The sequence below is a fragment of the Sitophilus oryzae genome, unplaced genomic scaffold, assembly GCF_002938485.1.
Source record: "Sitophilus oryzae breed Bouriz unplaced genomic scaffold, Soryzae_2.0 scaffold_496_pilon_pilon, whole genome shotgun sequence".
NCBI lineage: Eukaryota > Metazoa > Arthropoda > Insecta > Coleoptera > Curculionidae > Sitophilus > Sitophilus oryzae.
This window is the reverse complement of record NW_022147080.1, coordinates 432,934-459,865: the sequence shown is the minus strand read 5'-3', so window position 1 is coordinate 459,865 and position 26,932 is coordinate 432,934. Positions and strand designations below refer to the sequence as shown.

The 26,932-nt window shown below is 34.2% G+C and overlaps 5 protein-coding genes across 5 annotated transcripts; 3 read left to right on the top strand and 2 right to left on the bottom strand.

The window, feature by feature from the left end:
- The first annotated feature begins 35 nt into the window (after window positions 1–35).
- LOC115886731 (anaphase-promoting complex subunit 4) lies at window positions 36–14,614 on the top strand. The gene is made up of 5 exons (XM_030906003.1): window positions 36–242; window positions 363–494; window positions 549–844; window positions 900–1,625; window positions 13,460–14,614. Exons 2-5 carry the CDS (start codon window positions 389–391, stop codon window positions 14,585–14,587), a joined length of 2,256 nt encoding a protein of 751 aa, XP_030761863.1. The 5' UTR covers window positions 36–242; window positions 363–388; the 3' UTR covers window positions 14,588–14,614.
- Window positions 6,814–9,935, top strand: LOC115886735 (beta-1,3-glucan-binding protein-like). Its single transcript, XM_030906008.1, has 2 exons — window positions 6,814–7,320; window positions 8,524–9,935. Exons 1-2 carry the CDS (start codon window positions 6,851–6,853, stop codon window positions 9,185–9,187), a joined length of 1,134 nt encoding a protein of 377 aa, XP_030761868.1. The 5' UTR covers window positions 6,814–6,850; the 3' UTR covers window positions 9,188–9,935.
- On the bottom strand, window positions 11,241–12,539 carry LOC115886736 (beta-1,3-glucan-binding protein-like). The gene is made up of 2 exons (XM_030906009.1): window positions 12,083–12,539; window positions 11,241–12,020 (listed from the first exon to the last, which is right to left on the bottom strand). The coding sequence occupies exons 1-2, from the start codon at window positions 12,480–12,482 to the stop codon at window positions 11,293–11,295; spliced, it is 1,128 nt and encodes a 375-aa protein (XP_030761869.1). The 5' UTR covers window positions 12,483–12,539; the 3' UTR covers window positions 11,241–11,292.
- Window positions 14,615–19,250: 4,636 nt separating the features above from the next.
- LOC115886738 lies at window positions 19,251–26,605 on the bottom strand. Its single transcript, XM_030906010.1, has 5 exons — window positions 26,486–26,605; window positions 23,135–23,437; window positions 22,756–22,955; window positions 19,543–19,686; window positions 19,251–19,480 (listed from the first exon to the last, which is right to left on the bottom strand). The coding sequence occupies exons 1-5, from the start codon at window positions 26,490–26,492 to the stop codon at window positions 19,391–19,393; spliced, it is 744 nt and encodes a 247-aa protein (XP_030761870.1). The 5' UTR covers window positions 26,493–26,605; the 3' UTR covers window positions 19,251–19,390.
- On the top strand, window positions 19,693–22,746 carry LOC115886732. The gene has a single exon (XM_030906004.1). It carries the CDS (start codon window positions 21,014–21,016, stop codon window positions 22,709–22,711), a length of 1,698 nt encoding a protein of 565 aa, XP_030761864.1. The 5' UTR covers window positions 19,693–21,013; the 3' UTR covers window positions 22,712–22,746.
- Window positions 26,606–26,932: the final 327 nt, after the last annotated feature.

Below are 26,932 nucleotides of genomic sequence, written 5' to 3'. Positions count from 1 at the left end.
GAATATGAGATCAAATTCAAATGTAACCGGACGAATATATTCATTATTCATCCGTTTAGCGGACGATTACTAACAGCCATATGAAAAAGTTTGACAGATAACCAAACATGAACCTAACTTTTTGCCGGTTAAAATTAAAATTTAAAATTGTTTATAATTTAAGTTTTTCACCAAGAATATAGTTATATTCGTATTTCCTACCTCTGTAGATTTTTTGTAGTAGTTTACTAGAATAAGGAAAGGTATTATGAGTCAATAACAACTTAATCTTTGATTAAAATTTGGAATCTATCTCACATTGAACAAATATAAATATATATTACCCCGGATCTGTAGTTGTCTGTAGTATAACGTTTTTCTAGGCTACAGTATTTTTACAATCTTCAAGATGTCTCACACGATAAAACAATTAGAGGAAAAAAATGTTGTTAGCGAAATTAGTTGTATGGTATGGAGTAATCGAATGGACTTAGTGGCTTTAGCAAACATTAAAGGTATTTTGTGATACTCATTTCTACTAGAATATTTAAATGACTCAATGTCTATAGGTGAAGTAGCCTTACACAGACTGACATGGACTAAAGCGTGGGTGTTAAATCCACCAAAAGATGTCAAAGCCCAAACAGTCAAAGGAATATCTTGGAGGCCCGATGGAAAAGTATTGGCAGTAGCTTACAGCAATGGAACCGTCCTACTTATTAATATCGAAACAAAGGCTATTGTTTTAAGCTTCAAAGTAAATGATGAAATATCGTTTTTATCTTGGGTACAAGAAAAAACTGAAGTTAAGCAACAAGATGTTTTTAATTTAAACGAAGTGGAATCTGAACTTTTAAAATCAATTGTAAGTTGACAAATATTTATTTAAATTGTTTATTGATGTTTTATTCTAATACTAGGATTTATCTAAACCATATCTTAGAGATCCTCCACCTGTATCTCCTTTGGAGGATTCAATAAACTTTGAAGACATCAAAGGTTTAACCAGCTTTTTACAAGAACAAGCTGAATTTAACTTGCTTGTCATTGGAACTAAAGAAGGACTAGTGCATTTGAGAGTATTCGGCTGTTGGAAGTGTCTAAGTTTAAAAGTTAGCGATTACTTTGGGTATCAATGTTCAATAAAAAATGTCCACTTCACTGAAGACTTGAGTAAAATGTTTATTACAGTAGAAGACAAAGAAAATGTTACAACAGTTTTATTTAATTCTGAGATATTTAAAACCCACAGTACTGAATTATATCACGTTACAATGAAGTATATAAAATTGTACGAGCTTGTATTGTATTTAAGTAAAATTATAACAAATATCACAGAGACTTGGGAAAGTATATTGTTGCAATTTGATCAGAAATTGTCAAAGTACGCTAGTCAAGTACCGGAGGGGGGTGTTACGGCGGATTTTTTGGAACTGCTCATGTTTGGAACGTTTACTGAACAAATGGAGGAATTCCTGATGCATGATTTAACTAAAAAGGGACTGGAAAAATTCGGACAGACCATGGAATTTAGTTATTCAAATATACAGTCGTATTTGATTAAGCATATTATTAAATATGCGCAGAATGGTACATATTACTTGGCTGAATTGAAGGGAATGTCTCAATTTGAAGAAAGATATGGGGTAAGTAAAAAAAAATCAACATTTCTGTAAATTTGTCATATTTTTAAAGCTAAATAGCTACTGATTGCGGCTTCATCATCAATGATTTAAAATGCCTTGAAACTCAGTAAATTTATATTTATTGATGATTTATTGAGTTTAAATATTGTGGTTTTCTCACTTTAAAAAAAAATATGTATATAAGGAACCAGCCTCTTAAATTGCGTACTGTACTTATTAAACACCCTGTATATATTTTTTGCAGTATTGTGATCTGTGTTCCTAAAAATATACAGAGTTAACCAGTATAAAATGATATGAGGAACAAGGGGTGGAACTCAAATAGCGATCGGTAGCGATGAAGAATACTGTGCTTACTGGCTGTAGAAACTTAGAAACTAAACAGCAAGCGACAGTATTCTTCATCGCTACCGATCGCTATTTAGTTACAGAGTTTCTCCTCAGACTAAACTTACTACCCATACCTATACGATGTACTACCTGTACCATACTTATGAAACACCCTGTATTGTATAAAGGTGCGTTTGCACCCGCTGCGCTGCTCCGCGCCGCGCCTCGCAAATCATTTTTTTAACATATACTTTTGTGCGCGCTAAAAAAAATACACTTCAAAAGTACAAGTTAAAAAAATGTTTTGCGCGGTGCGGAGCGGCGCAGCCGGTATGCACGCACCTTATTACTACTAACTGTTTAGGCATTTATTTTCAAACATTTTATCGACAATTACATCGTGATATGGAAGCTTAAAATAAAGGAATTTCTATTGTTCAAATCAAAGGAATTTTGACGTTTTTTTATTCTTTTTTGGGGATTCCCAAAAATCCGCGTTTCACTCTATTTATTTCGGTGCTTGAACACCTACAGAATTAATTCTAATAATGATCCTAAGGCAATTCCTAAAAAAATATACAGGGTGGACCAGTATTAAATCTACCAATATCCGAAAAATTTTCTGTATGAGATTTTTACTCCTGTTTTGTTTACAAACCTACGAGGAAGTTAAAAGTATAAACAATACGAGGTAGCGAACAATTTAAAAAGATTTTGGGCATATACAGGGTGATTCAAATATATTTTACACTAAAGATATAAGTTGTTAAATGCAGGGTTGTATGCCCAGTGTCCCATATAAAATCACACTACGGGGATCTCATAACCCGAAAGTATGATGTCCCAAGTGGAATGATCATATTTTTACCGAAAAATTTGGATTATTTCATAATTAACAGGCAATATGTTGAAGAGAGATAAATATTTGAATCACTTTGACAGTAAAAATATATTAAATTTTACTGTTAAAATATACCGGGTGTTTTTCAAACTTTTTATTTTTTCAAACAAAAAATCGAGAGTTGGTATGTTAGTATAGACATAAATCAGGATTTATTGACGTATTCAATTCTTTTTGGACACTTCCTGTTTCACCGGAAATGATTACAACTTTTGATTTTTAAACGGTACACTCTAGGGGATTCAATCCCGGGATTTCGGGATTCCGGGATCCCGACGTTTTTTATCGGATTTTTTCAATCCCGGGATCCCGGGAAAATAATAACAGATCCCGGGATTTTATATAATATAGTAAAACGCTATTTTTAAGATTGTATATGCAAAAACTTTTTAGTTGAATTTCTTATAGGGCCGCGGCACTAACATATACGTATTATTTACAAATATACTCAGCCTAATCTCCAAAAAGTGAAGCCCAAACAGTGAAAGAACAATATGGAATTCTGCATAAGTCTATTTCACCCGGATATTTATTTAACTGCGCATGCCTCACCTGAAGAAGTTTTCATTGGTCGATGTTTTTAAAGGGAAGTGGTTGACTGACATTTCCCCTAACCTTCAATTTGATTTATATTTTTATTATTTATAACACATTATCATGGAGTTGGAAAAATATAAAAAAATAGTTGGAAACAATAAACTAAACAAAATCACTCTTTTACGCGCACAAATAAAAAGTAATCCAAACAGAACTAAAACAACAATCAATCGGAGTTTGGCGCAATCGCAGTTCAATCCATATCCGGGTGAAATAGACTTATGCAGTTTTAATATGGAGCTGGGTTATGTTGTCTTTTTCTTACGGCACAGAAATTGCACACGGGGTTAAATAGGGAACCCTGAGTATATTTGTAAATAATACGTATATGCGCACTAAGGGGTATTTAACCCAAAAAGTTGGCCAATATTCAAAAATCTAAATTCAAGATATCAACCAACCAATACCAGGAATTATTTGTATAAACATGAATGTATTCGAGGGTGGGTGGTAGGGGTCAATGTCCCCCCGTGTTACAATCCGCGCCAATCACAAATTGTTCTTCGAATAGACGGGCTGTGTATCGCTGTGCTTTTACAAAATTTACTTAACAATAATTATCTTAGTTTTTCTTACTAATCGCGATCTTTTATTGATTTTATATTAGTTTGGAGTATAATATGGAGTATTACTCTTTAGTATAACTGTTATTTTGTAGTTAGAACAATATTAATCTGCTAGTTCAATAATAGACATATTATTTCATTTATAACAGAATGTTTATGTAAACTTTCAGTATGTAATCGAACCTTATCAAGTATATCGATCTGGCTGGTTTTGTAGCTTAAGTGTTCCTTTGGAAGACCTTGATAAGAAATTTTGCTAATTTTTGCGAGTTTGGCAGTTACAATTTTTTTTAATTGAATAAAAATGTAGTGTTTTTCACTTTCAACACCCTGTATCTTAGAAACAACGCATTACTGGACCTATGTTTATGGGAACTTTTCTCTATAAAATGACCTGAGGAATAGGACATTCAATCCCGAAAGAAATTTTCAATCCCGGGATTTCGGGATTATAATTTTTCGATCGGGATCGGGATTCACGAAAAAATTAATTACGTTGGAATTATATTACATTTTCTTTCTTTACAAAATTTTATTGAACAAAAAAAACATTAACATAAATTAAACGTCATCCCCACTACAAAACAACATAACATATAAGTTTATATAACAAAAAAAAAACATAAAAGGAACTAAAATATACATTTTTTATTTAATTTACATAATCAATCGAATACAGCATAACACAGGATTACTAAGAGATACTAAAATAACAACTTATGCAGTAACAAAGATGAGGATCTAAACATGGTTTTTTTGGTTTTTGAAGAAATTTCTTAAAAAAAACAAGCCGATCAAGAGTATTATCACTCAAACTAGATCTTCATCATCTTCAAACTTGATCAAACATTCAGGGTTGTTTATAAGCGCATATTGTACTATCATGAAAAACTTGTGTACGATTTAAATTAAGGAAAAAATGTAATGATGAATCCCGAAAATCCCGGGATTAAAGAAAAGACAATCCCGGGATTTCGGGATTGAAAAAATGTCCGGGATTGAATGCCCTACTGAGGAATCACTCCCTCGAGTATTGACATGTTATTGTCAATACTCGAGGGAGTCTCGACTTAATCTTGTCAATAAAAAAACGCTAGGTATGTATTAAAATTTGAAGCAATTTCTTTATTTTCTCACGTTTTAAAACGCGGAAGAATGCAAAAAAAAAATAAAAATATTATTGGCCAGGTTTTGAGGTAAAATACCCCATAGTGCGCCGCCGCGCGCCGCCGACAAGCGATACGTCGGTGATTCCCGGAATAATAAAAAACTTTTGAAACAAGAAGTAGCAAACCTCTTGAAACGACTAGATATAACAAGTAAAATCATATTAGATTCTTCAGATAGTTCGGAATCGGATGAGGATTTGCTAATTGCTACTATTCAGAACAGGTACCAGGCCTTAAATGATGACGTGTCATTTTCGGAGAGGCTAGATGAAGCGTTAACCAAAAAAATGTCAAATCGCATGACAGTGCCACCAGTAACAAAAACTGAAAACTTGAAAGCCCAAATAAAAAATGAAATGGATACGTTCCAGAAGAGTGGACAACGTGGAACAAACTTACAACTAGCTTTTGATTTTTTAAGTACAATGCCGCCTACAAGTGTAGAATCGGAAAGGGGTTTTTCGTCAGCAGGCTTGATAGTTACAAAATTTCGTTCTGCTATGGGAGATGACACAATAGACAATATTATATTTTTGCGCTATTTTTTTTTAAAAATATGGAATAATATTATCAGTCCAGTTTCTTTTTTGTTTTGTTTGAGATTTTTAATTTTTGTTTAATGTTGTTTAAGAAGAATATTTACTTATTTTTGTGTTCCAAAGACTTTGTTTTTGTTTTAACTAATTAACGTTAATTTTAATAAAATGTTCTTTGAAAGTAACATTGGTAACATTATTACTGAAATCCCGGGATTGAATCCCGGGATCCCGAGATTCGGGATTAAGAATCCCGGGATCCCGACAACATAAAATTGTCCGGGATTGAATACCCTAGTATAATCGGCTTCAATCGTATTTTTAAGGATGGCCCATTTTAGAAACAGCAGTTTAGAAAAAGCATTTTTAACGGATAATTTGGTACCAAATATTTATTGGTATTTCGAGTCAAATTGTTGTTATGAACACAGCCATTGCACTCTAGTTCGAAATAATTTAAAATTCTATTTTTTAAGCAAAAATGTCAAAATATGATGTGTCATTCTATTCAGAATGTCATTATTTTTTATCGAATAAAGTAAAAAAAATGCCGAGAGTACCATTCAAAAATCAAAAGTTGTAGTAATTTCCAGTGAAACAGGAAGTGACCGAAAATAATTGAATACGTCAATCAATCCTGATTTATATCATATACTAACATATCAAATTTCGTTTTTTATTTGAAAAAAAAATTATAGAGGTTAGCCACTTTTAAAAAGAACCTAGTGTTTGTATCACCCCCTATATATTATATATATATGAAAATATTCTAAAAGTACGTGTTGCTATTGACCGTATATTTGTTAAAAAAAGAGTAAAAATCTGACACAGGAAACCTGATAATAGAGTTTTCTTATTGTTATATATTTATTATATAATGTCATTGTTTGATCACTCTGTATAGTAACAGACGAAAACACAGACAATGCGGAGCGTTATTACAATAATAATTCACAATGAAAATGGTGTTATTTTATTTACTACAAATCAAGGATGCCTATAGCTTTTAAAATAAAGTAAAATACTTTTTTTATATTGATGCTCGCGCAAATTCTCTGAAACGTTTTATTCGTGAATCTCTTTTCATATATAAAGAGGGAAAAAGCTTAGCTTGAACCATTACAAAATGAAGACTCTTTTTTACGGGTTCATTTTAACCTTCATAGTGGTCAAGGGTGATGAACCACCCTGCAAGAACCCCAGTCTATCAAGTGTAAGTGGTGATAGTGTTAAAAACAAAAGTCCTTGCTCCGGTGATTTGATTTTCGACGAAGATTTCGACAGTTTTGACCTCTCAAGATGGCAACACGAAATCACACTGTCAGGTGGAGGTAATTGGGAGTTCCAGTACTATGCCAATAACAGATCAAACAGTTATGTAGAGAATGGAACCCTGCATATCAGACCTACGCTGCTTTCTGATGATTTTGGTGAGAAGTTTTTGTGGTCCGGTACTCTGGACTTGAATGCTGGTACTCTGGCTGATGCTTGTACCGATCCGTCCTTTTATGGTTGCGTTAGAGCAGGTACAGGTCTAAATTTTCTGAACCCTGTTAGAAGTGCGAGGATAAGGACAGCTGAATCATTTTCGTTTAGGTAAATTTTCCCTTATGTTTTTTGTTCTAAAGTATATTGCCGGATTGTCTTAACAAGAGGAAAAAACTTTTTGAGAAAAATGCATTCTTTATAAAAATTTTTGCTTGTTTTAAAATGGTTAATTCCGTTTATACTTTTCCAAATTTCCATACCGTTTTAGAGAAAAATAAAAAAATATCAAAATATACTTGAATTTTTTTGAAGTGTTAATTTTAAAATGTTAAAAAAACAAAATTTTTAATCACCTTTTTAGTAACATTGAACTATCATTGAACTAAATAAATTTTGTGCTTCTCTAACATATTAAAACAGCAACAAATATGACCTTAATCAAAATTATTAATAACCATTTATCAAAGAATGAAATCGAAATTAATATATTACCACAGAAACGCCTTTTTATTTTTAGGACTTATATTTTCATGGTTTTATTGATTTGGAAAACTCTAAACGGGATTAACCATTTTAGAACAATCAAAAATTTTTATGAAGAATGCATTTTTCTCAAAATATCAATAGTAAAAGTAAGTAAATAAGAGAGAGAGTCTCTTGTAAAGACAATCCAGGGACATACTGTAAATGTTAACAATAATTTTTTTTTGATCTAGAAATGATTAGTGTTTAATCAAAAAGTGAATGTTATCATGATGTTATCGTTGTGAAAATTAGTTTTTCTAGTTTTCTATATTCTAAAAATACTGGTAAGGGTTCTAACTCACTGACGACCAGGTCGCAATGACCTGGCCGTCGGCTGGCCGGATGTATTGCGTTTATAGCTGCGGCCAGATGAACGACCAGTTTCAACAGAGTTGTCAGATCTAACGATTTTTTACGTTTTACGAATTAGAAAATATTGTTTCAGAATTTCATTCGCGGAGGATCAGTGCGTGCGTGCTCAAGTCTAAACGCACCAATAGACGTGTTTCTGTTCTGGGTTCTATTATTAAAACTTACCCTGTATATGTTTCATATGTGCGCAAGCGCATACTAGAATATTCTAAAGACAAGTAGAAGAAGTAGAAACGACATTTTATTAAGGTTCTTAAGGTTTTTTAGGTTGTTTCTTAGGGTTAATGTTAAGGGTAAGGTTAGGACTAATACGAATTATGAACATTATATTATATAATTTCTTAGTTAAATAATTGCAAATTCTTCAAAATTGGAAACTTAATGAAATTTACAATATTTCTTATTTCGGATCAGGTATGGACGTGTCAAGTTCCGCGCAAGAACACCTAGCGGCGACTGGTTATGGCCTGCAGTCTGGCTGATGCCACGCTACAGTGTCTACGGAAAATGGCCATCTTCCGGAGAAATCGACCTCCTCGAAGCCAGAGGCAACAGAAACCTTACAAATACTCAAGGCACTAACGTAGGAACCCAGCAAATATCCAATACCTTACATTGGGGCCCTTATAATGAAGCGAATAGATGGTCTAAGACACATTTTGAATACAATGATCCCAAAGGCTTTAACACAGACTTCCATGACTACGAATTCATCTGGACTCCATCGTATATAACTTTCAATGTTGACGGTGAAGAAATAGGGTCAGTAACGCCACCTAGCGGAGGCTTTTGGGAACTAGGGGGTTTTGACAGCGCCACCACTGATAACCCTTGGAAGGGGGCATCGAACATGGCCCCCTTTGATCAGGAATTTTATATTATTATTAACTTAGCCGTGGGCGGTATCTCGTTCTTCGACGACAGTTTTGTGAATCAGGGTGGTAAACCTTGGTCGAATAAGTCCCCTGTGGCTTTTAGGGATTTTTGGAGGAAGAAGGAACAATGGTTGCCGACTTGGAATATGACAGATGACAGTACGCATTTAGTTTTGGACTATATTAAAGTATTTGCTTTGTAAGACTGATATTTTATTGTTATTTATATACAGAGTGTTTCTGTTTCATAAATACTTTTTTTTTCAGTTTTTTAACCAGGGCTATTCTTATGGATAATACTATGGGGTTTTAAGAATTTTCGAACTAATATTTGACATGTTTTTTTTTTGACGGATTATAGAAGTTAATATTATCCATATTTTTGGACTTGAAATGATTAATTTTTATTCACAAACAAGTGAATGTCATTTTGAAAAATAGTCTCGCTAGTTTTAAAAATTTTAAAAATATTTGTAAAGTTAGGTTAACTGAAAACATATGCTTCATATGAGCGCAAGCGCATACTAGAATATTCTAGAGATAAGTAGGGGAAGTATGAACGTTATTTCCTTAAGTTGTTAGAGTTAATTTCTTAGCTTATGTTAAGGGTAATACTCGAAGTATGGACCAACCATAAGACTGTTACTTTATTGTATATAAAGGGTGTTTCATAAATAAGTGTCAGAAGTGGTAGATTTGGATAAAATAAGTATATTTTAAATTTTAATTTTTTTATACCAGTCTATTTATACCAGTTAAAATATTTGAACTTATTTAAGAAAGACTCTGCGTAATGTCTTTTTTTAAAACCTTAGTTTATAACACTAAAATATATCATAAATAAATACTGCATTTATAATATTTTTTGAAGTATACAAATTTAAAAAAAATCTTAAATAACAGATTGTTTTTTCTGCTTTGATAGATTTTTCACGCTATGATTAAATAATAACTGACAGTATAATAATTATTGTTATTTTTAATTATAAAGTATAGATGTTTTATGACTAAACAATATTTTTTGTTGCGCTACAAGCAAACAGTTTTGATATGTTTTGATTATAAAATTCATTTTTTAAGTGTTTTTCAACTAATTTTACAAGTGGGATTTAAATTTTTCTCAATGATTATTATTCATTTATTCAATTATCTCTGAAATGCTGTAAATAATATTTTATTTATAGATAATAAAAGTAACATCTTCCTGATTTTGATTGTTTAATTTTATCTGAAAGTAATAATTGTATAATTCGACTTTGGATTATATGATTCTAAAAATAGATTTTTTAACGCTATCAAAAAATCAGAAATAATTGCTTTTCTAAATAACCTTATGCATGAATGGAAAGTTGTATGAATTCTAAGCTGTTGTTTTGCCAAGTGTTTTGTTATGCACCATTTTATATGTTCTCAATGATTGTTTAATTGTTTTTCAAGGGCTCTTAACAATAATTATAAATAACACCTGGATATTATTTTTTTGTTCGAAAGTAATATTTTCTTCTGATTATTTCATTATTTTTATCCTGAAATTTTCTATTTACAAATCATAAACCTGAACGTAATCTATAACAAAGTTAGTATTATCGCCACTCCATGTTGGTTCCCATTGGCTTTTTCCCACCCATGTCCTTAGCTGACGTAAGCGAGGTGTTCGATCATGGTTTTCTTCATCTGGGAAATGGTGCACTCCACCAATTGCCAAATTGATGATCAAATAGAACTCTTGATCGAAAGGAGCCATTTTAGTAGCTCCTTTTCAAGGATTGTCTATATTTGTCTGTGCAAACCCTCCCCAAACCAAAACACCCAAAAACCTCCAGCAGGTGGCGATACCGACCCAAATTCTTCATTGTCCAAGTAGAAAAAAAAACATCAGGGTTCTGGAATGGTTCCGGACTAACTTATAGGCGTGGAAGTTGCTGTCGAATCCAAAAGCTTTGTTTTTCTCCTAGTGGGTCTTCATGTATTGGTTAGAACCCACTGCAGGTCCCCAATGAAGAGTGCTACCCATTTGTTGTGACCCAGTGTTCACTCCTTAAGCACTAACCAGGTTTTTGTGGCCTCTGCTTTTCAAATTTTCTTTCTATTTCTCTAGAAAATGCTCAAGTGCTTTACGTATCTTAGCGAGGAAGAAGCCAAATAACAGACTAGATTAGTTATTAGTTGCATCCAGGTGTTTTGACAACCGTTAACTGATTATCTATTGGTCTGCTTCTAGTGTTTTTGAGTAGGTTAAAGGAATAGACTTATAAAAAAGTATCAAATTTTAATGAAAAAGGTTTTATTCTATTACATAATTCCTTATTTACAAAGCATAAACCTGAATATAATCTATAATAAAGTTAGTATTATCACCACTCCACGTCGATTCCCATTGGCTCTTTCCTACCCAGAAATCCTTAGCTGACGTAGGCGAGGTGTTCGACCATGGTTTTCCTCCAGGATTCGTAGCATCATCCGGGAAATAGTTTACTCCACCCACTGCCAAATTGATGATCAAATAGAACTCTTGATCGAAAGGAGCCATTTTGGTAGCTCCTTCCCAAGGATTGTTTACATTTGTCTGTGCAAACCCTCCTAACTCCCAAAAACCTCCAGTAGGTGGCGATACCGAGCCAATTTCCTCATTATCTACGTAGAAAATGAACCCATCGGGGTTCCAGACTACTTTGTAGACGTGGAAGTCGCTGTCGAATCCAGAAGCGTTGTTTTTTTCCCAGTGAGTCTTCATGTATTGGTTAGAACCAACTGCAGGTCCCCAGTGAAGAGTGCTACCCATTTGTTGAGACCCAATGTTCACTCCTTGCGCACTAACCAGGTTTTTGTTGCCTCTGCTTTCCAAAAGGTCGATTTCTCCGGAGGATGGCCAGGTGCCGTAGGTATTGTAGCGGGGCATAAGCCAGATGGCAGGCCATAACCAATCACCGCTAGGGATTTTTGCACGCGTCACTACAGAACCGTACTTGAAGGAGAAGGAATCTACTGTTCGGATTCTAGCGCTCTTGATGGGGTTGACGTAGTTATCTGCGGTGCCTGCAAGGGAAATTGATATTTAGGAACAATGTCAGTATATTACAAACTATCGATTCTAGTACCTGTTCGGCTGCATCCATAATTGGCCCCATTGGTACACTCATCAGTAGGATCATCTCCGTTAATATCCAGAGTACCAGAAGACAAGAACGATTCACCGTAGTCATCGGATAAATATGTGGGCTTTATATGCAAGTTTCCATCTTTGGCGAAACTGTTGGTACGATTATTGAGGTAGTACTGGAACTCCCAGTTACCGCCACCTGATAGTGTTTTCTCGTGTTGCCACTTCTTCAAACTGAACTCCTCGAAGTTGTCCTCGAAAATTAACTGTCCAGAACATAGCTGACCGGTAGGCGCGAGGGTACCACTGACCGTTGTTTGACTTTCTGTACAGTCTTGTGAATAAGTTGTACCGATTAAAGCAGCGCAAGTACTGAGTAAAAACAGAAACCCTTTCATTGTCGCAGTTGTATTGGAACTACTACGATATTTCGCGCATTTTGTTTTATATACCTTTGTTATAAATATTTTATATAGCTATCTTGAGTGTCACATTATTATCTTGGAAAACCTTTTAACACAGTACATTATTCATTTATTGTTGATAGTTTTTTGTAATTATCAATTGCATAATTGTATTGTATTTTGTGTACATTTTTAGAATTCATGATGGATTAGTAATATTATAAGGTGATTGTATTCGTTAATTTTTTTAATGAGATTTGGAATTTTATAACAATTTCATTTAATACATATTATTATTGTATTTTATGTTAAAAATAAATGTTCAATCTATAAAATATCGATAATTAGTTACTGTCCATGTGTGTTTTACAGGGTTTCTCGTATATGAATGAGATACATAGATGTTGTTTTCACATCACTGTGCTACTGTTTTATGAAACTGCTTGAAGCAGATTTGTCCTGACCCTTTTAGTACCTGAAATACAGGGCGAATTTGAAATTGTTGCATCTCTTCTCGTATCTCTTGTTACTCTCCTCGTATCTCGGATGACTATTAACTTATCGAAAAGATGAAAACCGAATCCAGGTACGGTCAAAAAGTAATAACTTTTCAAACCAGTTAAAAAGTATGTAGGTGGCATCGAAATCAAATTTCTCATGCCAAAATACTCCCAGATACCAATTTTCATCAAAATATCGAGGTTAGTTCAGAAATTATTTGGAGGAAATAAAAATAAAAATGAAAATTCTACACCCTGTATCTCCCAAACGAACCAGTTTAGGACATAAATTTATACGAACAGTTTTACTTATTTTTATATGCAGAATATACTGCCGAAGTTTCCCGAATACAATTCGGACCACCCTGTATATTTTCAGTCAAGAAAAATCCAAAAAATAATAATTTTTACCTAAAAAATACGTACAGAATCTCATATGATGCAGTCATTAGACGAACATTTTTGTTTTAGGTCATCGGATTGAACACTGATGAGATCCAACAAGCCATCCGTTCGAATGGGGCTTTCATAATCAAAGCAGGCGAAATGCAACAGATCATAAACCATTCCGTCATCAACTACAAGGCCTTCTTCCGATGGCTGTACGGCTCCATTTTACGTCTCATGGACGAACACGTGCCTTCAGAAGTGCAAAAAATGACACAACAAGACCTGTCCTGCATCGCAGAATTCCTACAACACTTTGACAACTACGGTAAAGTTGGCAACAAGAAAGGCAGCACGTTTATTATGGAGAGAATCAGACAGTATATGGTCGATGATGACTTGACCATTAAGCCAGATATGACTGGGAACGAATGGACTCAATTCCTTGAAGAGAATAACTGTTTAAAGTCTAACGAGAACGTTCTATGTCATTATCTCGACAAATCTCTTGTGCAGGTGTTTAACGAAATGAAGAGAAGCGTCGAGAAGGTTTTTGAAACGCCTGTTCAGAAGATTTCAGAGAAAGTTCAGCCAGTTAATACTTTTTGTAGCTTGAAGTTGCAACCGATGATTGCTAGAGTCTCCTCGATTAACATTTCGAAGGATATACTCTTGATGGCGTTGCAGAAATCTCCAAAAAGCTTGTATTTTTTTCAGATAAACATCGATAACTCCTGTCAGTGTCTAGTTCGTTGTGGAAACATATTTTTCACCAAAAGTCCATTCCAAGAGTGTGAATTCGACGAAATACTCAATATTATCGATGTTAAATTCTATTCCACTTCCATTCTGTCTCTATTGCTTCAAGAGGGACCCAATTCAGATAGAGCAGTGCTTCTGCAACTTCCAATGTCTCCAGTTTTGCAGCAGTTGGCCGAAGTCGATATTTATGCAGGCATAAATGAATCTTTCGTTCCTGACATCAACGGGTCATCAATCGAACAGAAAGTGTTCAGGAACGTAGATATGCCCGTTGCTGAGTTTTCAGTGTCTGGAAGCAGGAGGGTGAGCATCGTTCTGGGTGAGAACAGGAGGAAAATTAAGTTATTTGAGATGGAAAGTGAGGAGGACGAAGAGGAGGACGCGGAGATGACCAGTATGATTAAGGATGATAGTATGCAAGACAATTTTTCTAATGTTTCAGTTGAGTAGTATAATAAAATAACTTTAAGTAATAATAATAATATGCTTCTTTATTTTAAATCCAAATGAATATAAGAACCAACGGATGGAGTCAGTTTCTGAAAAATAGTAATTGTTTAAAATATTAAAAGACCGTTCTATGTCGTTATCAACCATTCCGTCATCGACTACAAGGCCTTCTTTCGATGACTGTACGGCTCCATTTTACGTCTCAACACTTTGACAACTACGGTACAGTCGCAACAAGAAAGGCAGCACATTTATTATGGAGAGAATCAGACAGTATATGGTCGATGATGACTTGACCATCAAGCCAGATATGACTGGGAACGAATGGACTCAATTCCTTGAAGAGAATAACTGTTTAAAGTCTAACGAGAACGTTCTATGTCATTATCTTGATAAATCTCTTGTGCAGGTGTTTAATGAGATGAAGAGAAGCGTCGAGAAGGTTTTTGAAACGCCTGTTCAGAAGATTTCAGAAAAGGTTCGGCCCTGTCAGTGTCTAGTTCGTTGTGGAAACATATTTTTCACCAAAAGTTCATTCCAAGAGTGTGAATTCGACGAAATACTCAATATTATCGATGTTAAATTATATTCCACCTCCATTCTGTCTCTATTGCTTCAAGAGGGACTCAATTCGGATAGAGCAGTGCTTCTGCAACTTCCAATGTCTCCAGTTTTGCAGCAACTGGCCGAAGTCGATATTTATGCAGGCATAAACGAATCTGTCGTTCCTGACATCAACGGGTCATCAATCGAACAGAAAGTGTTCAGGAACGTTGACATGCCAGTTGCTGAGTTCTCTGTCTCTATCGTTCTGGGGAGAACAGGAGGAAAATCAAGTTGTTTGAGATGGAAAGTGAGAAGGACGAAGAGGAAGACGCGGAGATGACCAGTATGATTAAGGACGATAGTATGCAAGATAATTTTTCTAATGTTTCAGTTGAGTAGTATAATAAAATAACTTTAAGTAACAATAATAATATGCTTCTTTATTTTAAACCCAAATGAATATAATAACCAACGGATGGAGTCAGTTTCTGAAAAATAGTAATTGTTTAAAATATTAAAAGACAGTTCTATGTCGTTATCAACCATTCTGTCATCGACTACAAGACCTTCTTTCGATGACTGTACGGCTCCATTTTACGTCTCATGGACGAACACGTGCCTTCAGAAGTGCAAAAAATGACGCAACAAGACCTGTCCTGCATCGCAGAATTCCTACAACACTTTGACAACTACGATACAGGTCGCAACAAGAAAGGCAGCACGTTTATTATGGAGAGAATCAGACAGTATATGGTCGATGATGACTTGACCATCAAGCCAGCTATGACTGGGAATGAATGGACTCAATTCCTTGAAGAGAATAACTGTTTAAAGTCTAACGAGAACGTTCTATGTCATTATCTTGATAAATCTCTTGTACAGGTGTTTGGTTTGGTTTGGTTGTGAGTTTTTATGAGATGAAGAGAAGCGTTGAAAAGGTTTTTGAAATGCCTGTTCAGAAGATTTCAGAAAAAGTTCTGCTAGTTAATGCTTTTTGTAGCTTGAAGTTGCAACTGATGATTGCTATATAGGATCTCCTCGATTAACGTTTCGAAGGATATACTCTTGATGGCGTTGTAGAAATCTCCAAAAAGCTTGTATTTATTTCAGATAAACATCGATAACTCCTGTCAGTGTCTAGTTCGTTGTGGAAACATATTTTTGAGATGACCAGTATGATTAAGGACGATAGTATGCACGATAATTTTTCTAATGTGTCAGTCGAGTAATATAGTCAATAATTATAATCTCCTTTGTTTGAAATTTAAACCAACAAGAATCTAGTAATTTTTTTTACATAAAGCAGGACAATATTACTGGATGATTGCGTTAGAAATATACGTAGAAATTTAATTTATTGTGGTGATAACTTTTGTTGAAATTTGTTGGTAATTTTTTACTAATGTAAATTACCCAACTTTTCGTATAGAAATTCTAGTCACTAATATTTCCGACGAAATTGAAAAGCTTTGGAAAATACTATCACGTAATGTCAAATGTTTGTACATTTGATAATCTCTAGTCTTGAAAATATAAAATTTTCAATTTCTGGAATTGGCTAAAATAATCCTATAATTTTCACTATTTATTTTTTAAAATGTGGCTAGAATTTTGATATTCCAATGTGAATCATGGATCTACTAAGAAATATGTATACGTTGTTGTAAACATAGGTATTTTAATAATTTTTATGATAGTCAAACCAAATAGATCGTAAATGGAATCAATATTATACAAGGTGAGAATCGGTTATTGATTTTTTTTTTTGAAAATTTGCTGAATCTTACATAAATGCATCTGCTCCGTTAACGCCAATTAGTTCTAGAGTTACAGTGTTGCCATGTTATTTGAAAAGGTGTAGCATCTTTAATTTTATACACCCAGTATAATTGTTCTATTACATTTAAAAATAATAATAAATCTTAAAAATAGATCTTGAATAACTATATATTGGTAAAATCCATTGTTGTCATAGCTACCCCATTCGGTATTTGTAAAACAATCTAACTCGCTCTGGGTAACAATCTGTGCTATACGCGGCTAAGAAAATCACTATATTAAACTTGATACTGTAACTGTGTACCAATATCATCTGTTGTGTGGTAAGAAGTAAATTTGCATCGATAGGTTTGTAGCTTCTGAATAACAGTCTAGGTAAAAAATCTAGCTCATTTGCTAGCTCAAAATTTACTAAAAGAATTAGAATTATTAGAGTTAAGCAAATCGCATTTTCATTGGAGAACATTGACATATTTATTTCAAACCAATAATCAACGAGAATATTCGTATAATTTAATAAAATTACTAAGGTTCGACCGAATCTGGATTTTTAGTCTCGGTCGAGATCGAGAGAAAAAGAAGTTCTCGGCCGAGAACGAGACCCAGACACGATGCAATATTTATTTAATAGTTTATTATATGAAAAAACATCTGATAATAATGTAATAAAAACGTCATTTTCGTGCAGAAACGGTTTTATTGGCATTTAATACTATAAAATTAGTAATACTAATAAAATTACTTTTTTAGTCTATGTTATTGGCTAAAAAAGTTTTTCAGCATTGAATCCCTTCAAATCATGCAGTGTTTTATCATACTCTTTCTAAATAGTTGTTTGCTAGAGACGTTTGTTGGTGGTGCAGACTAGAAATTTATAAGCTGCTGGTTTCAGATCTGTGTATGGTATAATTACACACAAAAATTTTACTTATTAGTAGGATATACGAGTAATTCATATAAAAGGACAATTTTGTTAAATTTGTAAAACTTACATTAATAAGACACTAACATTTAACATTTCGTTCATTGTTTACTCATCGAAATACGATAGCGACTCTTCAGCCGTCCGGGAAATCCCTTTCGTGATTCGATCAGATCATATATGGATTCTTTTTTTTCGACTTCAGACGAGTCTTTCATTCATCCACGCATCGATAGGTGGAGCGATATGCTCAAAAATAAGCTAATTTGACGATCGTGAGTAGTCTCGGCAGTGGCCGATAATCTCGGATCTCGGCCTTTTTATGCCGAGAACGAGACCGAGATCTCGGCCTGATTTTAAGCCGAGAATTACTATAACCGAGACCGAGATCTCGGTCGGACCTTAAAAATTACTGTAAACCACTATAAATACGAATTGTTGGCTAGGTTCAAAATTTTTTCTCTTAAATAAATTTAAGCGTTAACATTATTAGGCATTTGCATAAAAGTGTGTATTTTCGGTGGTATTCCTCAAAATTTGCAGGCTATTGAAAAAACAGAAAATGTACAGATCACAGAAATAAACTGAAAATAATATTTATATTAAAACAGCATTATATGTCACTTTTTCAAACATGTCCTTCAAATCCTTCAATTTAATAGATGTTAGTAAGAAGTTTCACTTAAAGCGGCCCATACATTATCAAACAAATTGCGCAACAAAGCGATGCGCAACGTTGCGTTGCAGAACTGATTCAGCGGTCCATACATTATCAAACAAGTTGCGCAACAAAGCGATGCTAAACGTTCCGTTGCACAACTGCCCCGCCCATGCAATTAGTAAAATTTTGATCAAACTTTTTATTAAAAGTTGTGCATTGTTTGAGAAACAATCATGTCCTCAATTTCCATTGCGTCAATTATTATCGTGTATACCCTAGATGATGTCAATGATACCAAAAAACGAAAAAGAAAACAAAGAATTTGGATGAAAGAACTAAAATATTGCACAACGAAGAGCAACACACACATACACTACAAAACGCGATGCGCAAACGCCTCTGTTGCACAAAAGAATTCAAACATTCTTGAAACTTATCAAACAATTGCGCAACGCATCAAACGTTACCATACATTGGCAACTCGATGCGCAACAGCATGTGTTGCGCAGTTTGTTTGATAATGTATGGGCCACTTAAGATATGCACACATAGTGCACACACTGTTTTTTGTCGAGAACTATTATAAAAAAATAGAAATGACAGGGTTGTCAAAATGGTAATATGGTTTTCAAAAATGTAATAATACATGTACTGGGTGTTTCATATTTAATATAATAAAGATGCTTGATTTGTTTTCCCAAAAAGAGGCATTAAATTTAGGGTGTTCACGTATACATATTGAGACACAAAATAAGTAACACTAAATATTATTTATTGAAAACGTTTAATAAAATAAAGATATTTCAACATTCATATTGGTAACTATTTCAAAATCTTCTAACAAGTTTAAATAGCCATATAGTAAGTAATTCCAAGAAATTCTCAATAACAATTTTTAGCTTCTCAACACCAGAACTTCGTAGTTGCTGTGTCCAACTTCTTTGCCATCGAATGGTACGTAGCACACTCCATGACTTGGATGGACCTAATAATAGAAAAATAATAATGAAAGAGATGATTAAAAAAGTTGCATATGCTTTGTCGTACTTTTCCTATGGATAAAGCACCGTCATGGTAAACTCTTCCGATGAACAAAGACTCGCCGTCTGCAGTTCTGCCTCCTTCTACGGCACCGGGAGGGATGTTTCCACCTCCTGAGGGAAGCCAGTCAAATCTTTGTTCACAAAGAACCTAAAACACAGGGTGTTATTAAGAATATGATCAACTAGGACAAATAGTAGAAGAAGGGGAGCACAAAATCAGGGATTTTGGGATTTACCCAAGCGCGGAGAATAACATTATGAGGGAAACCTTGCACCCTGTTAAGTATCCTCTCCAATATATGAAACTTTTATACAGGGTCGTGCGTGTAGGGCACCCGACCAGAGTAGTAAAAAAACTGATCGTTAGAAAAACTCGAGCAAGGTGAGTTAATTTCATGCACAAAGGTGTCCATTTAAATAATCTGGCGATTTAACCGTGACATAAGGAAATTGGAGAGTCACAAGTTGCAAAAAGTACATCACTTCGACATTCTCGAGCCTGGTTATACCGTATGATCGAATAAAAACAGCGTCAGCGATGGCTATGAAATGAAGATCGCTGTCATTTTATATGTAAAATTATATGGGAAATGTCATCGATCGTCATTTCATAGCCATCGCTGACGCCATTTTTATTCGATCATACGGTAGTTTTTACTTTTGAAGGAAATCATTCAGAAATCACGGGAATGACATAATCTGCTGATTTCCACATTTGGCTGAAATCTCTAATAATGTGTGGAGCTGAGAACTATGCATTTCTCTCTGTAATACCAACAATTTGTAATTAATTAAACATTAGGTATAAAAAGTTAATATAAACACATTTTTAATGTTATTTCCCAAGAAAATAGGATTACAAATGTGAAAGTAAACTCACATGAAATTTTATGTCAAACCTAAGTTAGTCACACTGTTGTAAATCAATAGGTATCTAATCACACAAAATCCCTATGCATATTATGATGTTTACAAAAATCAATTATCAGAAAGTAAATATATTTTTTCTTGTTCTATTTTTAGAATATCCTATGTTATTATTATACGTAGAAACAGAGCATATTTCAGATTTTTTAATTATATTATATCTATATTTAGAGAGGCGTTCAAAGATGACACTTGTTTGATCAATAAAAAAACATCTCTATCACTTGCATAGCGTTGGATCAATATTTAAGATGTGTCATAAATAATTTGTCATTAAACACAACTTCTTAATTTAATATGATTAAATTATAATGAATAAAATGATAAAGCCGGTTAGGCAATATTGCAAGACTCAGGAGAGATACTAAAAAGTTTATTTTAAAACTTCCCACGAAATTTACAGTTCTAATAAAACCCAGAAAAGGAAACAGGAATATTGTTTAATCAATAATGACCCTGTCTGCCCTAATTTAGTACGTTTGGTCAATAATTTCTTAAACCTACTCCATAATTCACATGTTCTCTTAAAAAACTGCAATTTTTTCGTAATGCAACAACGAAGTAAAACAGGCTTAACTGCCAGTCCGACGAAAAAACTACCCTACAACCCTCACCGACAGATTCAAATTCAACTAAAAGCCATCGCAGTACCCGCGCCCTTCAATTGGAAACCTTATTCAGGTTTCTTTAATCCTTACGCCCCTGGATGTTCATTATTATGCAACCATCCGATCGACCAACAAGCCAAGGAGTTACTTAGAAAAGCGAAGGATAGCTGGAAATGCAGCAAAAACGAAGAAATCGAAAGCTTACGGTCAGGACTGAACCAGCTCAGCCACAGAGATAAAAATGACGAAAACTACTGTTCACAAATCGAAAGCGTACCCGAGGAACTGTTCCGGAGGTACACTGAAACCGATTCAAGACCTCTAACGCCCGCACCTACTTTGGCTAGTGCAGCGACAAGAGCCTCAGCTACCCGAAGATGCGTCACTCCGGAAGCCAGTACCGGAAACGGTAGGGCGAGGTTAGTTTTGGATCTGCGCAGAACACACAGCCAGGAAACCATATCTTACAGCGCATCGCTTCAAGAACCGCCAATAATTCGAATCCAGCACGTACCTACTAGGACTGTAAGTCTGGAAAATTTACCCCAACCGAAGGTATCACCATCCAGAAGAAGTTTACCTGTACATTCGCCGAGGAAAATCAAGTCAACTAATGCTAGCGTCAGATGTCAGGTCGCAGAGCCTATAAAACTGGACGGAGAAGAGAAACACGAAGAAGATGATGAGGATATTGTTAAAAGAAGAGGTAAAAAGAAAAAGAAGAAAGGACGAGATGCTTCTAGAGGTCCGCCAGCTTTCCAGGCTTCTTTGGATCCGGAAACGCAAGTAGCTACTATAGGTAACGATTCTAACAATCCAAGTGCGAGGGCTTCTCTGGTACCTGGACAAGAAGCTGGTGAAGGTCCCACTTCTGCCTCTTCCGAGCACAAAAAGAAACATAGGTACCATAAAAGCTTGGATATAGATTCGTATCTTGATGCTGAAATCCTGAAACACCTTCGTAGGGAGCTGAACGAAGAAATAGTCGATAGCGAGTTAAATATAAAGCGTCGCATGGCTTTAATAGAGGCATTAAAAGCAGTGCCCAAGGAGAGAATTGATTGCGACGAACTCGTTACTCTACAGAAAGAATTAAAGGTGCCTCCTTTAAACAGCGAAGTCTGGATATCTTTACCCAGGATATTCACTAGATCCAGTGCCAGATTTGAATTGCCCATGGACAGTAGATCTCTATCAACAATAACCCCACTGATTTACGCAAAAGAACACGTCAGTATCACTTCAGGAAGAAAGCTTCTCTTCAATTGTGTATTCAACAAATTCAAAATGGAAACCGACATCGATGACGCCTATGAAAGAAAGATGTCTGGTGCGAACCTACAAGAAGCTCTGGATCTTTTGATGGGCCGTCCAATGACAGTGAAGGAAACTGAATATTTCAGGAATTTGGTTGGTTGGAAAGACTGTGACGTGTTTGATTTTAAACTATTTTGCGGTGTTGCCGCTGTGTGCGAGAGGGTAATGGCGCCATGGTATCAGCCCAGGTTGCCAGATCGGAAGGAAGATCCTTGTCACGAGATAGAAACCGCGGATTTTGAAGTGTTGGAAAGGAAATTGTGCAAGCAGAGTGTGGATGAAAATGTTTTGGAATTATTAAAATGTATTAAAACTTTATGAAATACAATTTATAATAAAATATTTTTCTTTTATTCTATTTATACCTGATACTGAGTGAGTTCATGTTCCGAGCCTCCATAAGCTACATAAGCCACTTGCTTATTAGGAACGACTTTAGCGGGTATCCAATCGTTTTCGTGGAAAGCTCGACCAACATAGATTGCATCCCCATCGACGTCGTGTCCTCCTAGCAACGCTGTTGATGGTATTCCCCCAGGATGATGGACATCTACCCAATAATACGCTGAAACAAAATTAATTTAGTCTAATATTTATTTGCTCTACCTTTAAAACAAGTTGGATACACAAGTTTTTCAATATGTTTAACTTGGGGTTTCTATACGTTCGGATTTTCCAGGACATGTCGGGAAAGTATTTGAAAAATGTCCTGGAAATCTAACAGTAAAAATGTATAGTACTTACATTTGTAGCCACCCATCGAAGGAGGTGCATTAGGAGGTTTAGACACTACATATGGTTGTGGTGTATAACCATGATTAGAATTACAAAATTGAGGATTGTTGATACTATCTGAATAATGATGATGTGGATCAGATGGGTACAGTAAAGGAGGTGATTTCCAATGAACTGTTCCAGTGGGACTGTTGATGCATTTGGGACATTGCTGACGTGTTATAAATGTGTTGCTGTGACATATGCATTGCGGAGGTTCTGAGGTGGGTGGAGGTGGATACCACGTGTCCTTGAAACCGTATCCAGGTGGCCCTGGAACGGAAATTAAAGGAAAATTAAAATTTTTATTTGGATATAATTGTAAACCTCCGCAATACAACCTCTTTTCTCAACGGGAGTTTGGCATAGGATATTAGATATAGAGAATGTATTGGAAATAATACGAAATTAATAATTTCAGGCTTTATTATCTGTCCTTGTATACAGGGTAGCCTATAATATATGAATACACACTTCAGAGGGATCTCGTAAAACAGGAGAGATACAAAAATAATTAAATCACATAAATAGGAACTATCGGAAAAAATAGGAACTATCGGGAACAGGAAATAACTATCTTATCCGATAGTCAAGCAGCACTAAAAACGATCAACTCAGTAACCATTCGAAGTTGGCCGAAGAATACCTAGAGAAACTGATCAAATTAGTCAAAGAAAATAAAGTCCTCCTACTCTAGGTGCCCGCTCACCAAGGAATCATAGAAGGCAGTGAAAAAGCAAACGATCTAACTAGAAAAGGAGCGAACACTCCACTAACTGCACCTTCTGCTTTCACAATTTAAAGCGGAACTGAAGAACCTGGAGAACTCCATCCGTAACCTGGAATAGGAATCCTCCAACGGTCTAAGACACCCGAAAAAGTTCCTCAGAACATACGCCCTAGAAGAATCAAAGATTTTCCTTGATTTAAGTAAGCACAATCTTCGGATTGTCACTGGGTTTCTAACAGGACACTGTCTACACTGTAACACCGCAGTAGAATGAAGCTGAGAAACAACGGAGAATGCAGATTCTGTGGGAAAAATGGGGAAAGATGGAAACCCCAGAACACCTTATCACTGAGTGCACCGAGACGACAACCGTTCGTGCCATAAGCTTTGGTACGGCCGATGTCGAAGATGGAGAGCTGGCCTCTATGAAGCCGTCTCGGATAGTTATAACTCAATAAAGGGGAACACACAATAGATCTGTAAGGTTAGGTTAGGCCAACACTCTACTAACCGGACCAGAACCGCTTTGCTTCCTAAGTGGAAACCAACTTAAAATGAAACTCAAGAATTTTGGATAACACACAAACTAGAGATAATCTACACTTGGATTCCTCCCAGATGATCATTAAAAGTATAATTATATAGCAAATGAACCTCTTAAATTTAGTTTTAAAGCAAGAAACTAGATATGGAATATGGAACGTTTTAGGAACATCAAATCACTCAATTATATAAGTATATTGTACATTGTACTGTCATTTCTTAATCTTTGTTAGTTAATCTCATAATCTTAAGTGTTTTTAAAAAATCAATATTGAAAAAATAAACAATTTTGAGAGTTCTGTTGTTAGCTGATAATTTTGAGGTGTGTATGTACTTATAAAATATTATATTTAACCTTTTATCCCGAGAAAATATATTAATTCCTTAGATCATTTGCCATTTATTAGTATTGATTATGGGACATTTTTCTATGAACTTATCTCAATGCTTAACTCAGAAAGATGTTAATTTCTCTGAATATATAGGGTGTGTCCTATATATAAGTATTGTAAAAGGTTGTAGATCTGAACAAAAAAAAACGTATTTTCTATCCATAATTTTTAAATAAATTGAAAATAGGTGAATTGTTATAGCAGAAAATATATGTTTTTTTCCCAAAAATACGATTCTATTGTGTCTGGGATCGAACTATACAGGGTGGTCCGAATTGTATTACGGAAACTTCGGCAGCATATGCTATAGATAAAAATAAGTAAAAAAGTTCGTATAAATGTAGGTCCTAAAATGCTTAATTTCAGAGATACAGGGTGTAGAAGTTTCATTTTTATTTCAATTTTTTCTAAATAATTTCTGAAGTAACGTCAATATTTGGATGAAAATTGGTGTGTCGGAGTTTTTTGACATGAGAAATTTGATTTTGATGTCAATATAACTCCTACTAGTAGAGGGCGCCACCTACATGTATTTTAACTGTTTTGAAGCGTAATAACTTTTTCCGTACCTGTATAAAACTACCGAGCGAAAAAATATACATCTCTATGACTTTTTACGAAAAAAATATATCTTTGTAAAAATCGCTACAAGCAACCGTTCTTAAGATATTTAGAATGGAAATAGTCAATACATGACATTATTGACGAAAAATAAACACTTTGAGTAGATAGTAGAAATTTATATTTTTTTAAATTAATCATAAATTTTTCTGCAAAAAATGATGATAAAACAGTTTCTGTTGAACTTTTGGCACAAAAATATTTCCAATTTATGATTTCGGTCTAATAACTATTTAGTCAACATATTTAATTAATGTCAATGATGACAGGTATTGATAATTTCGATTCTAAATATCTCGAAAACGATTACTCGTAGCGATTTTTACCAAGAGACCTTTTTTATGTAAAAAACGTCGTAAATGTATATTTTTTACTCAGTAGTTTTATACAGGTACGGACAAAAAGTTATTACTCTTCAAGCCGATTAAAAAATATGTAGGTGGCGCCCTCTACTAGTAGGAGCCATATTGATATCAAAATAAAATTTCTCATGTCAAAAAACTTCCAGACACCAATTTTCATTCAAATATTGACTTTACTTCAGAAATTATTTGGAAAAAATCGAAATAAAAATAAAACTTCTGCACCCTGTATCTTCGAAACTAAGCATTTTATGACATACATTTATACGAACTTTTTTACTTATTTTTATCTGCAGAATATGCTGCCGAAGTTTCCGGAATACAGTTCGGACCACCCTGTATACTACCTAACTGAAATACTTCCAGTTATTTGAGAAACATCCTTTATATCATTATTTATATAATATTTTAAGGTATACTAAGTAAGGCACTGATACAGCACTATATGTATTTAAATTAAAAATACAAAACTATTATGCTAGATTACCTTAACGTGGCAAAAATTTTATCTTTTTTATTAAAATTTTAGGAACTGTTATTGCACATTATTTAAAATTCGCGTATTCTTGTACCGTAATTCAAGGGTTGAATTATAATTATTTATATTCATTTCCAAAAACTAACTACGAAATATGTAATAACTAAAATAATAATATGGAGTTTTAATACTTACCGGCCATTTTTTTTTAAATTTCCTAGCGATCTTCTTTCCCAGAAATTTGAAAACCAAATGTTAAACGTATAATAAATCTTTTCATTATATTTTATCTTATCTCATCTTCGTAACAACTATCTAATATTTACTAATAAAATCTGTCATAGGAGCAAGAATTAATTAATATAAAGCATATAAATCACATGATCGATACTATAACCCGTCTAATACAATGTGTTCAAAAATTTTGACATTTTTTTTTCTATACATATTTTCACCCCAATCGTTTTTTTCAAAATATGCTGGCACAGTAAAAAAAATCGTCGATATACAGGGGATTCAAATATCTTATCTAATTATCTTATTAAAATATTTTTAAATTATATATAGATTTATTAGTTTTTTAAATGAAATGCTGTATATTTTTATAAATATCGATCATTTTAAACTAAATTTTCTACATTT